The 12215-nt window shown below is 37.3% G+C and overlaps 2 protein-coding genes across 2 annotated transcripts; both read left to right on the forward strand.

Moving 5' to 3' along the window:
* Positions 1 to 3916: 3916 nt before the first annotated feature.
* On the forward strand, positions 3917 to 4692 carry LOC119081561 (uncharacterized protein PB18E9.04c-like). The gene is made up of 2 exons (XM_037190591.1): positions 3917 to 4037; positions 4097 to 4692. The coding sequence occupies exons 1-2, from the start codon at positions 3958 to 3960 to the stop codon at positions 4623 to 4625; spliced, it is 609 nt and encodes a 202-aa protein (XP_037046486.1). The 5' UTR covers positions 3917 to 3957; the 3' UTR covers positions 4626 to 4692.
* Positions 4693 to 7932: 3240 nt separating this feature from the next.
* On the forward strand, positions 7933 to 10659 carry LOC119081563 (SUMO-activating enzyme subunit 2). The gene is made up of 7 exons (XM_037190595.1): positions 7933 to 8082; positions 8139 to 8291; positions 8580 to 8734; positions 8802 to 9089; positions 9152 to 9263; positions 9326 to 9914; positions 9977 to 10659. Exons 2-7 carry the CDS (start codon positions 8148 to 8150, stop codon positions 10585 to 10587), a joined length of 1899 nt encoding a protein of 632 aa, XP_037046490.1. The 5' UTR covers positions 7933 to 8082; positions 8139 to 8147; the 3' UTR covers positions 10588 to 10659.
* The last annotated feature ends 1556 nt before the right edge of the window (positions 10660 to 12215 follow it).

Raw genomic sequence — 12215 nt, forward strand, 5'->3', positions numbered from 1 at the left:
TCTTTTTGTTACGCTAATTTTGCACATCTTTGATTTGAAATGTTTCAAGTATGTGCATGTTGTCAAAATTCGCAATAGTAAAGTCTACCTCTACACAGTAATCTTTGCATAAAATGCGTAATGTGCAGTGCCGCATCTAGTATACTCATACTCAGTGCTCCGGACCATTCTAACCTAGCGCACTTACGATCTATATCCATAGGATACCAATATTAGTTGTAAGACGCCGCTCAATGAAACCATATTTTACTTTGAAGTAAAAAAGTTGGTGCAATATTACGTCTTCTTGTGAAGATGTGACACTGTTAATTTTTTAAGTTATGGACTATGTATGCAAATGATTTTATTCTGCCGCTATTTTGAGCATAAAAATGTTTATACTAATTATGCAAAAATAAAAGATATCAATAAATATCGTTTCATCTATAAATTTATTCATTACTTCATATGAAACCTTGAAATATGTTTATGAACATTGTAAGAGTAACATTTGAAGTCGTATTCCAAATTTTTATTAAAATCGTTGTAAATGTTGCACACATTACAAATGCAAATAATATGAAAACCTAAATTCTATATAACTTAACGTGTAGAAACGCGTTCATAGAAGAGAACATATACATTTTTAGCCAAACGTGGCCAACGTTTTGTCGTTAAGTTTGTATCATTGAGAAGGTGTCATTGATTCCGAATTGTAATGTAAGCTGTGTAGTGACTGCTATGTTGACTATTCCCTGAAAATTTGACGAAATTCGAAAATTTGACGAAATTTGAAAATTTGACGAAATTCGAAAATTTGACGAAATTTGAAAATTTGACGAAATTCGAAAATTTGACGAAATTTGAAAATTTGACGAAATTTGAAAATTTGAAGAAAATCGAAAATTTGACGAAATTTGACGAAATTTGACGAAATTCGAAAATTTGACGAAATTCGAAAATTTGACAAAATTTGACGAAATTCGAAAATTTGACGAAATTTGACGAAATTCGAAAATTTGACGAAATTCGAAAATTTGACGAAAATCTGACGAAAATCGAAAATTTGACGAAATTCGAAAATTTGACGAAATTCGAAAATTTGACGAAAATCTGACGAAAATCGAAAATTTGACGAAATTCGAAAATTTGACGAAATTTAAAAATTTAACGAAATTCGAAAATTTGACGAAATTCGAAAATTTGACGAAATTTAAAAATTTAACGAAATTTGAAAATTTGACGAAATTCGAAAATTTGACGAAATTCGAAAATTTGACGAAATCTAAAAATTTAACGAAATTTGAAAATTTGACGAAATTCGAAAATTTGACGAAAATCGAAAATTTGACGAAATTCGAAAATTTGACGAAATTCGAAAATTTGACGAAATTTAAAAATTTAACGAAATTTGAAAATTTGACAAAATTCGAAAATTTGACGAAATTCGAAAATTTGACGAAAATCGAAAATTTGACGAAATTCGAAAATTTGACGAAATTTAACGAAAATCGAAAATTTGACGAAGAAAGTAATTCTCTATCTGCCACCATTCAAGAAATATCTCCAAAACCCCAATTGACCCACCAATTTCCAACTTTCGACATTTTTCGCAAATGCCCTTCTTTTCTACTCGTAAAACTCTGAGACTTTGCCGAAGAAAGTAACTCTCTATCTGCCACCATTCAAGAAATACCTCTAAAAACATAATTGACCCACCCATTTCCAACTTTCGACATTTTTCACATATGCCAATGTGTTCTACTCGTAAAACTCTGAGACTTTGCCGAAGAAAGTAAATCTCTATCTCTCATAAGCCAAAAAATATTAGTCCTTTCATCCTACGCTCGAGTAGCTCAAAATTTGGTCACTCTGACCACTCTAGCTCAACCAAATCTGCACCAATTTTTCTAATTATTTTTTTGTTCGATTCGTGTGGCGAATACCTTTCATTTGATGGGTCACACGCCCCTGCAGGTTTCAATACAGCTGAGCTACAGCTGAAAACGCGTTCCCGACCCTCGAAAACCACACTCAGAAACCACTTCGAGGCCAATAAAACAAAATTCTGGTTTTTCCTGGGGTAGTGGCGTATCACATTTTCATTTTTATGCCCACCCTGAGGTTCCTGCAAAATTTCATGGAGATTGGCTGACTAGTTTCCGAGATCGACCGTCGATAGATAGACAGATAGACAGATAGACAGATAGACAGATAGACAGATAGACAGATAGACAGATAGACAGATAGACAGATAGACAGATAGACAGATAGACAGATAGAAACATACAGAGTAAGTTGAAAGATTTTGATTGTTTGGAAAACGTTAATTTGGAGCATTTTCTATCAAAATGACCAACTTCAAAACGATGTATCTCCGGCAATTTTAAAGTTACATAGTCGAGTGATAGCTCGTTTTGCTCGTATTTGAAGCGCGAATAAGATAGAATAGGATTTGTGGTGATACAGGCCAAAGGAAAGAAACTTAAATTCTCGCCTATATATAGTTGCCGCGTCTCAAAAAATTTTCTTCGTTCTTTTTTTGGAAGTTAGACTGCGTCAAGTCCTCCGCTATCGCTCCGGACATGATGCAAAAGTAGCTAGTCCAGTCACTTAGTCCGGCGACGGTGATTGTTGTTAGTCTTAAGTTTAACACATTTCGGATGGCGGTCCGGCGCTGTTCAATACATCGATACGATGTACACACAGAGTAACAAAGTATTGAACAAGGAGGGCAAACAGGGGGATCCAAGTGGGTCATTCCACTGTGAGTGATTCAACGTTCAAGCTCTTCCGGAAAGACCACAGGGTCCTATCCGAAATGTGCAAGGTCAAGGTCAAGGTCCAACATTTTTTGCCAACCTTCCATTGGGTATTCAATTACCTCTCAAATGAAACAAAAACTAGCAAAATCGGATGAGATTTACTCGATTTATGTGCAAAAAACACTTAGGGCCGAGTAGCGGCCTTAGTCCAAGGGCCCAAATTTGAAACTTTTTTTGCCACGTTATTTTCGGTATTCAATTCCCTTCCATAAAAAACTAAATCTAGCAAAATCGGATGAGATTTACTCGATTTATGTGCAAAAAACACTTAGTTTCGAGTAGCGGCCTTAGTCCAAGGGCCCAAATTTGAAACTTTTTCGCCACGTTATTTTCGGTATTCAATTACCTTCCATAAAAAACTAAATCTAGCAAAATCGGATGAGATTTACTCGATTTATGTGCAAGAAACACTTAGGGCCGAGTAACGACCTTTGAGCCCTCCCAACAAGCCCACGTTGCATCTTACCAAAAAACATCGTTCAGCAACTTTGTTCTACTCGTCAATACCTTTCATTTGATATATCACAAGCAGCTATTGCGTGCGTATTTCGGTAGATATCGTCGAAAGACTGAAAAACACCTGTTCTGATGCCTTGTTTTTATTGCGGATTCGTCATCTATTAACATAACCAAATGCTTTGCCCTTACTGTCTGCTTCCAATTCGACGTGTTACAAACGGCATATTAATCTTAGAAGCCCCCAGTACTTCGTACGGGGCTAAAAAACCGGTAGGCAACAGTTCTGTTGCATCACTTTCTGAAGAATCTTGAAAATGTATGGAAAATGTCGCTATTTTCACAAGACTATGAGGAAGGATCTAGCCGAAGACTAACCAAAGTGGTTCTGAACTCCTTTTAGGTCCTAGAACTCGAATCAGAAGTCATTTTTTGGGTAACCTTCAGAAAAACTTTATTTTTGTTAAGGGACACCGTGACCACCACCACCAACCTACACAAAACTGACCCGCCAAATCCAACCAATGTTAAACAAAACCAACATCGGCTTATGTCAAAGAATATTTTAATGAAATCCTTTTTACTTTGGCATAAGCCGATAACGCAACGATGAAAAAATTCGAATTCAAATGTCAGACGTCAAACTGGCAAAATTTTACCCTCCATTTAGAATCGGAAATAAAACTAATTTGCAAACATGGCTTTGTGTTCATGTATGAAATTTCATCTGGTATTATACGGAGTATTAGTCATTTTAATGAACATATTCGTGCACAGGTAATTTTTACGGTAAAATAATCTGCATCAGGAAAACATTTTTTTTAAATTTGTTTCAGAGTACCGCCACCGTCTTCACGATCAACAGCGGCAACATCAAGCCAGGCATGTCCTGACACAAATAACCAATCTACTCAGACTACAATACCTCCAATATCAAACGGAAGACGTTCAACGGACCTCAACAGTCAGAACAACACAACTTTCGATAATAGTGAGCCAGCAAATGTTGTTGAGGACAGCTGGAGCCAAACTTGTCCTGACACAAATAACCAATCGACTCAGACTACAACACCTCCAATCTCAAACGGAAGACGTTCAACTGATCTCAACAGTCAGAACAACACGACTTTCGATAATAGTGGGCCAGCAAATGTTGTCGAGGACAGCTGGAGCCAAACTTGTCCTGACACAAATAACCAATCGACTCAGACTACAACACCTCCAATCTCAAACGGAAGACGTTCAACTGATCTCAACAGTCAGAACAACACGACTTTCCATAATAGTGACCACCCAGCAAATGTTGTTGAGGACAGTTGGGACGTGATTAATCACGCAGACTATAGTTCCTGGTCATTTCGTTAAATATCTGTAACAAGCCAGTGAATAAAGCCAATTGCTATTCTAGAGCCAAGTGTAGAATATGCGTCGGCGTCCGATTTATATCTTTTATTTTTTTTTTAGATAATTGTCATTAGCAGATTGGTTAAGATCAATGAAAAGTGGGATTGATTTGTGCTTGTAACTCTGCAGCTGATTTATTATCAACAACGACATTCAGTTTAGCCAAGACTTTCTTCTGTTTCGCTGTAACTAGCGCGACTGGTTCTCTCGAACATATTTACGAGGATTTTAAATTTTTTTGCCATTGTTTAATATCTCTTTCGATGGAAGATATCAGACTCCAGTATCTACTCTACCATGGAAACAAGAAACAATAACATCAAAATCACGTTTTAAAAGTGTTTGGAATTTCATTCCAATTTTATTTCGAAATAGATTGATGTGAATATGAGTAGACGCTTCAAAACAATCTTAAACAAATTATTGGCCATATTGAAGTTAGGTGATTATTGGAGTTGAAACGAGACGGAAAACTACCTCTCAGTAGCGAATTTCCGTTCAATAAATCAAAAGGCCACAGTTTATTGCCAAAACTACGAGTTAAGCTACGGCTACTCATCTGTTATGGATAACGACGACAAAAATAATGACAAGCTTTGGGTAATACGGTCCTTTATATAGTAAAAAGCATGTTAAAAAAACTGAAGTACAAGATTTGAAATCAACCAACGCATTGTCGCTTGACAGTGCATTGAATCAACCGATTAAAAATACTTTGATCGATGGAAGTAATAGACCCGGTAATAATACTGGTCATATACTTGCCGTCTGTAACATGTTAAGTATCACCATTGTGCACAAGGATACGGAACGGGACGATGATGAAGGGATTGCTGATCCGGAACAACAGAAGGAGAACGATAAGTCGACGTCGAAGGAAAACGGATCGAAGAGTTCAGCTGTTCAGCCAATGCGACAATGACCCTCGCTTCGCTGTGGCCGCACGCTCGTTCAAAAATTCTCTTTCATAAGCCTTTTAAGTATGGGAAAAATTCTTTTACGCGCTTCTGGTCGGTAAATGCAATTTATTTGAGTTCATTTTTCACATTTACTGACCAGAAGCACGTAAAGGACTGTACATACGAGGTGCCGAATGTTCCCCACTCGTCAAAATAAAAATTTGGAACCTCGGACGTAATGTACTATTAAGAATACAGTTTCACGCAAAAATTTACCAGATGAATTAACCTACTGGTCGGAACCACCAGAAAACATTTCATGTCATGTAAATCCATGCTTAAACTTACTTTTCTGAACTCAGACCGAATGAAGTTATAAAACCCATGTACCTCCCAAACCACAGGCCACCTAAACCCATGTCTTTATTAAAAATATGGCTAATATGGCTTGAGGTTAATCTCAAGAAAATCAATCTTCTTCGATTAAAACAAAAAAAAATTGAAAATCGAATAGAATTATGGAACTTATCGCAGTAACAAGAAAAAAATACTATTGAGAATTACTCCAACCTCAAACGCATTCACTTGGAAGGCCTGACATTTGGGGTTTAGCAAAATGTCAGGATTTCGCCCATTTCAAGGGAATGCGGTATATTGCCCATTACATCTACGAACTTAACCTCATGGTTTTGTGTTTTTAACGTTTTTTGACAATTTTCAAAATATCATTGATTTGAGCTAGTAATGTTATAGGACGTATCGACTCTGCAGCTGATTTATTATCAACAACGACATTCAGTTTATCCAAGACTTTCATCTGTTTCGCTGTGACTGGCGCGACTGATTCGCTGTCCAACACCTCTCATATTACCGTAACAATCCTCTCTCATCATTTGGTTAATTCTTGAGAAAGTCTTCGACTAATTTGTTTGAAAGAGTAGTAACGACGTTACAATGTCTCATATTTTTCATTAGAAACTAAAGCGCCGGATGAGAATGCAACTTTAGCGAATGTAGACACTCTTTCCAATTTTTACGATTCGGTTTGAGGATTTGAAAATCTTTTTCCATTGTTAATTATCTCTTTCGATGGAAGATTTCAGCCTGACAATGTTAGAGTCTAACATGGAAACAATAACATTAAAATCACATTTTAAATGTATTTGGGATTTCATTCCCATTTTGTTTCAAAACTGTTCGGTTGATGTGGATATGAGTAGACGCTTCAAAACAACCTAAAACAAATTGTAGGCCATATTAAGAGTTAGGTAGATTATTGAAGTTGAAACGAGACAGAAAATTTCCGTTCATTAAAATCAAAAAGCATAAGGTGAGAGCATTGGATGGACAAGAAAACTCAAAAGTAGCTGCTTGTAGGTTTGAAATAACACATTCGAAATAGTTATTTATCTACCAAGGTCGACAAGGTCGGCTTCGCCTCGGGTCGACAATCAACATCTAGTGCGAAAAAATACCGGCATACCTACCGTGGCAGATACAACGTTTTTCGCAATTTCGGGCCATAATCACCTTTCCAATGCAAAACATATCCTACATTTTGACCAAAATTCTTTTGTATACAGAAATTCATTTGAACGATCAAGAAGGCCGCATTATAATACACATTGCAATGTGATGTAAAGAGACGCGTTGAATGAAATCGAGTAGTCAATGCTTAGTACAATGTACCCACACCCATACAACTAAGGAAAAAATTGTATGGGCTGGGGAAGCATCTGGTCCAGCTTAACGGACCATCGTTTTGAACTCCCCTAGGGTCCCTCTATTCAGAACAGCGATCAATTTTTGGGTGCATTTCGGTAAAACTTTATTTTTGTTCAGGGCGGGTGTGGATTGCTGATAATGCCGAAAGATCTAAGCACAATCATTACATTTGTTTAAAAGATAATTATTTATTCACACCTATTGCTTTTGAATCACTAGGTAGCATGGGTCCTGAGACAAAGACATTTATAAAGAAATTGGGATCATTAATGCAAAAGGCTTCTGGGGAACCGCGCTCTATGGACTACCTGCTACAGAAGGTTTCCATTGCGATTCAACGAAGAAATTCTAGTTGCATTTTAGGGACCTTGGGACGTAATAGAATTGATGATTTTTATTTATTGTAAATATTTGTTTGTTGAAAAGATCGTTTTCTTACTGGCTGCACTTTGCAGCCTTTTTTTCGCTTTTAATAAAGTATAAACATTAAATGGATGCATGGAAAGGTGATGATTATGGACCGGCATTGCGAAAATGAATCTATAAAACAGGGCCGATAAGCAGTTGATTGAATTCGACTATTATTTTTGAAAAAAATCCCGCCAAATTTTAATTCACTTAACTGAGATGTCGCTCTACAACACTTTTGATACTGTCAAACTTTCCACACTGTTTTTGACTTGTTCGTCGTGTCGGTCGGTTCGTTCCTAAACGTTTTTCAAGATAAAACCTATTCTGAAAATAATTCAGCCGTGGTTTTAGACAATTTAAGTAGTTGACCACATAAGGAATATGTTAGTACCATTGAAACATCGCTAATTGTAATTATTTGAAACAATTTTTGTTTTAGCGTCTCAATATGGCGGCTTCGATTGCCGGTGTTTTTGAAGAAAATCTGCAGAAAAAGATTGTGGATAGCAAGATACTCGTCGTTGGTGCAGGTGGAATTGGCTGTGAAGTTCTGAAAAACTTAGTGTTGTCCGGATTCGCCGATATTGAAATTGTGAGTATTGCGAATTTGTTTCATTGAATTGTATCAAACACAAGAGCCTCCTGGTGCTCTTGTTTTGACAATACAAAAATGATTTAATTATGACGTCTGAAAATCCAATTCTGTTCTCTCAAATCGTATAAATCGTGACTTGCGGGAGTGGGTGCTCAAACTCGAGTCGAGTGCTTATCTCACCCTACTAATTTGGAAGACGTTCGTTCTTCCATTTTTTAAGCTGCAGTGAAATCACTTTGTTATCATAGTTCGAAATGGCTCAATTTTCTAAACTTTCATTTTCAGATCGATTTGGACACAATCGATGTCAGCAACTTGAATCGCCAATTCCTATTCCACAAAGAACATGTTGGAAAATCAAAGGCTGAAGTAGCTCGCAAGAGTGCATTGAGCTTCAATCCCAATGTTCAGATCAAGGCATATCATGACAGCATTCTCAGGTAACCGAACATTTTTTTAGCCATCAAACCGACATTCTTTGCTTACGTTTTCTCTTCTGTTTTGCAGCACCGACTACGGTGTCAGCTTTTATAAACGCTTCAATGTTGTACTGAATGCTCTGGACAATCGCCAAGCACGCAACCATGTCAACCGAATGTGTCTCACAGCCGACGTTCCATTGATCGAAAGTGGAACAGCCGGTTACAATGGCCAAATTGAATTGATCAAAAAAGGATTGTCTCAATGCTACGAATGTAAGCCGAAACCAACTCAGAAAACATTTCCGGGCTGTACGATTCGTAACACACCGTCGGAACCCATTCATTGTATTGTATGGGCTAAGCATTTGTTTAAGTAAGTTGATTTATGATTGTTGTAACGCTGCAACGACACTAATCTATTTTCGAACTTTTAAGTCAATTGTTTGGAGAGAGCAATGCCGATGAGGAGGTGTCACCAGACACTGCTGATCCTGAAGCAGGGGCTGAAGCTGGTAAAGAAGCACTCGCTGCTGAATCGACTGCAGAGGTAAATTTAATTCACTAATCGGTCTAAGCAGCTCAATAATTCTAATGATTTATGGTTTGTAGGGAAATGTTGAACGTACCAGCACACGAACATGGGCTATCTCAAATGATTACAATCCGGAAAAAATCTTCAACAAGCTGTTCAACGAAGACATTAAATACTTGCTGAGCATGGAAACATTGTGGAAGACACGAAAAGCGCCACAACCGAAACAATGGGGTGATTTCACCGAGGCCGGTTCTAGTGAAACTCACGTCGATTCGACTCAGTCGCGTGATCAGAAGATTTGGACCATTGAAGAATGTGCCAAGGTCTTTGCGACCAGCATAGATTTCCTCAAGGAAGAATTCAAAAAACTTGCTGATGGCGATCACTTAGTATGGGACAAAGATGACAAATATGCGATGGATTTTGTAGCGGCATGTGCAAATATACGCTCGAACGTGTTTGGCATCACGCAGAAGAGCCGCTTCGAAATTAAATCTATGGCTGGCAATATTATACCCGCCATTGCGACAACAAATGCTATTACTGCCGGTATTGTGGTTATGCATACATTCAAAGTATTGCAAGAATTGTACGATCAATGTCAGTCGGTCTACATTCGATTGCGACTAACCGGGCGAAACAAATTGTTCGATCCAGATAAAGGTAAAACGTGTTAAACCCTTGAATCAATCTCCAAGACTAAAATTTTCTTATTCAATTTCCAGTTATGATTCCACCCAATCCAAAGTGCTATGTTTGCTCGCCCAAACCGGAGATTGTCCTCAAAGTTGACACGAAGAAAATGACCGTTAAAAGTTTACGTGACGACGTTCTTATCAAAGCGTTGAACATGGTCGAGCCTGATGTCACAATCGACGGAAAGGGAGTGATTGTCATATCATCCGAAGAAGGCGAAACCGATTCGAATGACAACATACTCCTGAAAGACATCCAAATTGTCGATGGATGCATTCTCAAAGCCGACGATTATTTCCAAAATTACGAGCTAAGCATCACCATTGTGCACAAGGATGCGGAACGGGACGATGCTGAAATGTTCGAAGTGATTGCTGATCCGGAATTATTGAAACCGGAACAACAGAAGGAGAACGATGAGTCGACATCGAAAGAAAACGGATCGAAGAGTTCGGCTGTTCAGCCAATGCAAACAGACGACAACGACGACGATAGCGATTGCGTGATTGAGGATGAAGAAGACGTTTCGGTGAAGGCGCCCAGTGTACATCCGAAGAAAAGAAAACTGAGCGACAACGGTCCGTCGGAAAAACGATTAAAGTCAAACGAAGAAGACGATGACCTAATTCTCATTGATTAAAAATTAATAATGCTGAGCAATGATGATGAAGAATGGAATCTTTTTGAAAATAAATATTTTTCTTGAATTTAATTTTCTCTTGTTGCTTGCACAGTACAAAGTTTCTTGGCTTTAAACATACATACGCCAACACCCAGAACGACAACAATTTTCTCTTCTTATTTCGCCATTAGTGTTAACAATTTAGTATTACATTAGTATTACAGGGATTTGGTTAAACTGATGAATGAAATAACCTTTTTCTAAAAACAAGTTTTTTTGGCCTCCATTTTCAAAAATCAAACTGCATCCGACCAGACTCGGGATTAAACTAAACCTCAACAATTTACAAATTATAAAACCTGAAAAATGACTACAGGAAAGTAATGAAATCGAACTAATAGAATTAAGATTTTGATGTCCTCGGTCAGCGTTAACTATATCAAAGAATATCTTTACTTCACAATTTTCGCTTAAACTCTCACCTCTTGACACTAATATGTGTTCTAAATGGTATCAGTGTATGACGCTGTTTGCTGTTTTCTTATGTTTTCTTTCTGTTATAACTAATTCAACCACCGTCGTTCGATCTTTGCGGTACAGACTAGCTACTTTATCAGTTTTCATCAATTACCTTTTCTAACTCGCTTCACCTTTTCGCATCCAGTTATATTTGTCTTGACTCACATACCCTTCATAATTCATCCTTTCATACATGTCCATGGCTCACTTCATGCTCGTTTTGCATCCTTGTTTTTCTGATTTACATTCTCTTCGTCATCGTAATGCATAAATCATTGGAGTTATCATGGGTTATTGGATTCCTGATCATCTTCCACGTGTGTATCGGTTCATTCATTAAGACTTTAAAACTTCAATTTGAGTCTCATCATTAATCCAAAATGATTCAAAGACGGCACGGAAAAAGGCACAATTATAATAATTTAACGTATCAGTTGATCCATTAAGTCTTTCGCATTGAACTCTGGAGAATCATCGAAAATTCTGGTGTTTCGTGGACTTAAACAATGTACTCGATCTAATCCATAGACATGCAAAAATTCTCAATATTTTTCTTTAGGAAAGGGTGCTCAAAGGGTGCATCTTGTTTTTCTGATTTCATTCCCTTCGTCATCGTAATGCATAAATCATTGGAGTTTCATGGATTCCTGATCATCTTCCACGTGTGAATCAGTTGACCCAGTAAGTCTTTCGTATTGAACTCTGGAGTTTTTAGAGAATCATCGAACATTCTGGCGTTTCATGGACTCAAACAATGGACTCGATCTAATCTCTAGACATGCAAAAACTCTCAATATTTTTCTTTGAAATCACATCAAAATACATTGTTTTTTGTGTACTATCGTTTCTTTTTCGAAAAAGGTTTGCACATTTCAACATCCTTCTAATGTAGACAATTAGTGCAATATCCTTTTTTTGTTATGACCATCACCTCTTAAATGACTAAACGAGAGAAATAATTCGCTATTGTTACAATTACCTGGAATCGATAACGATACAACTTTTTTTGAGCAACGTAAGCAATCCAAAGGTGAATCAAATACGAGTTATGAAAACTTTAAGGGTTTGTCGTTGGCACCACCATATTTTTGTTTTGCGCCTACATTGTAATGTATTTACTAATTTGC

Source organism: Bradysia coprophila, unplaced genomic scaffold (genome assembly GCF_014529535.1).
Source record: "Bradysia coprophila strain Holo2 unplaced genomic scaffold, BU_Bcop_v1 contig_358, whole genome shotgun sequence".
NCBI classification, from domain to species: Eukaryota; Metazoa; Arthropoda; class Insecta; order Diptera; family Sciaridae; genus Bradysia; species Bradysia coprophila.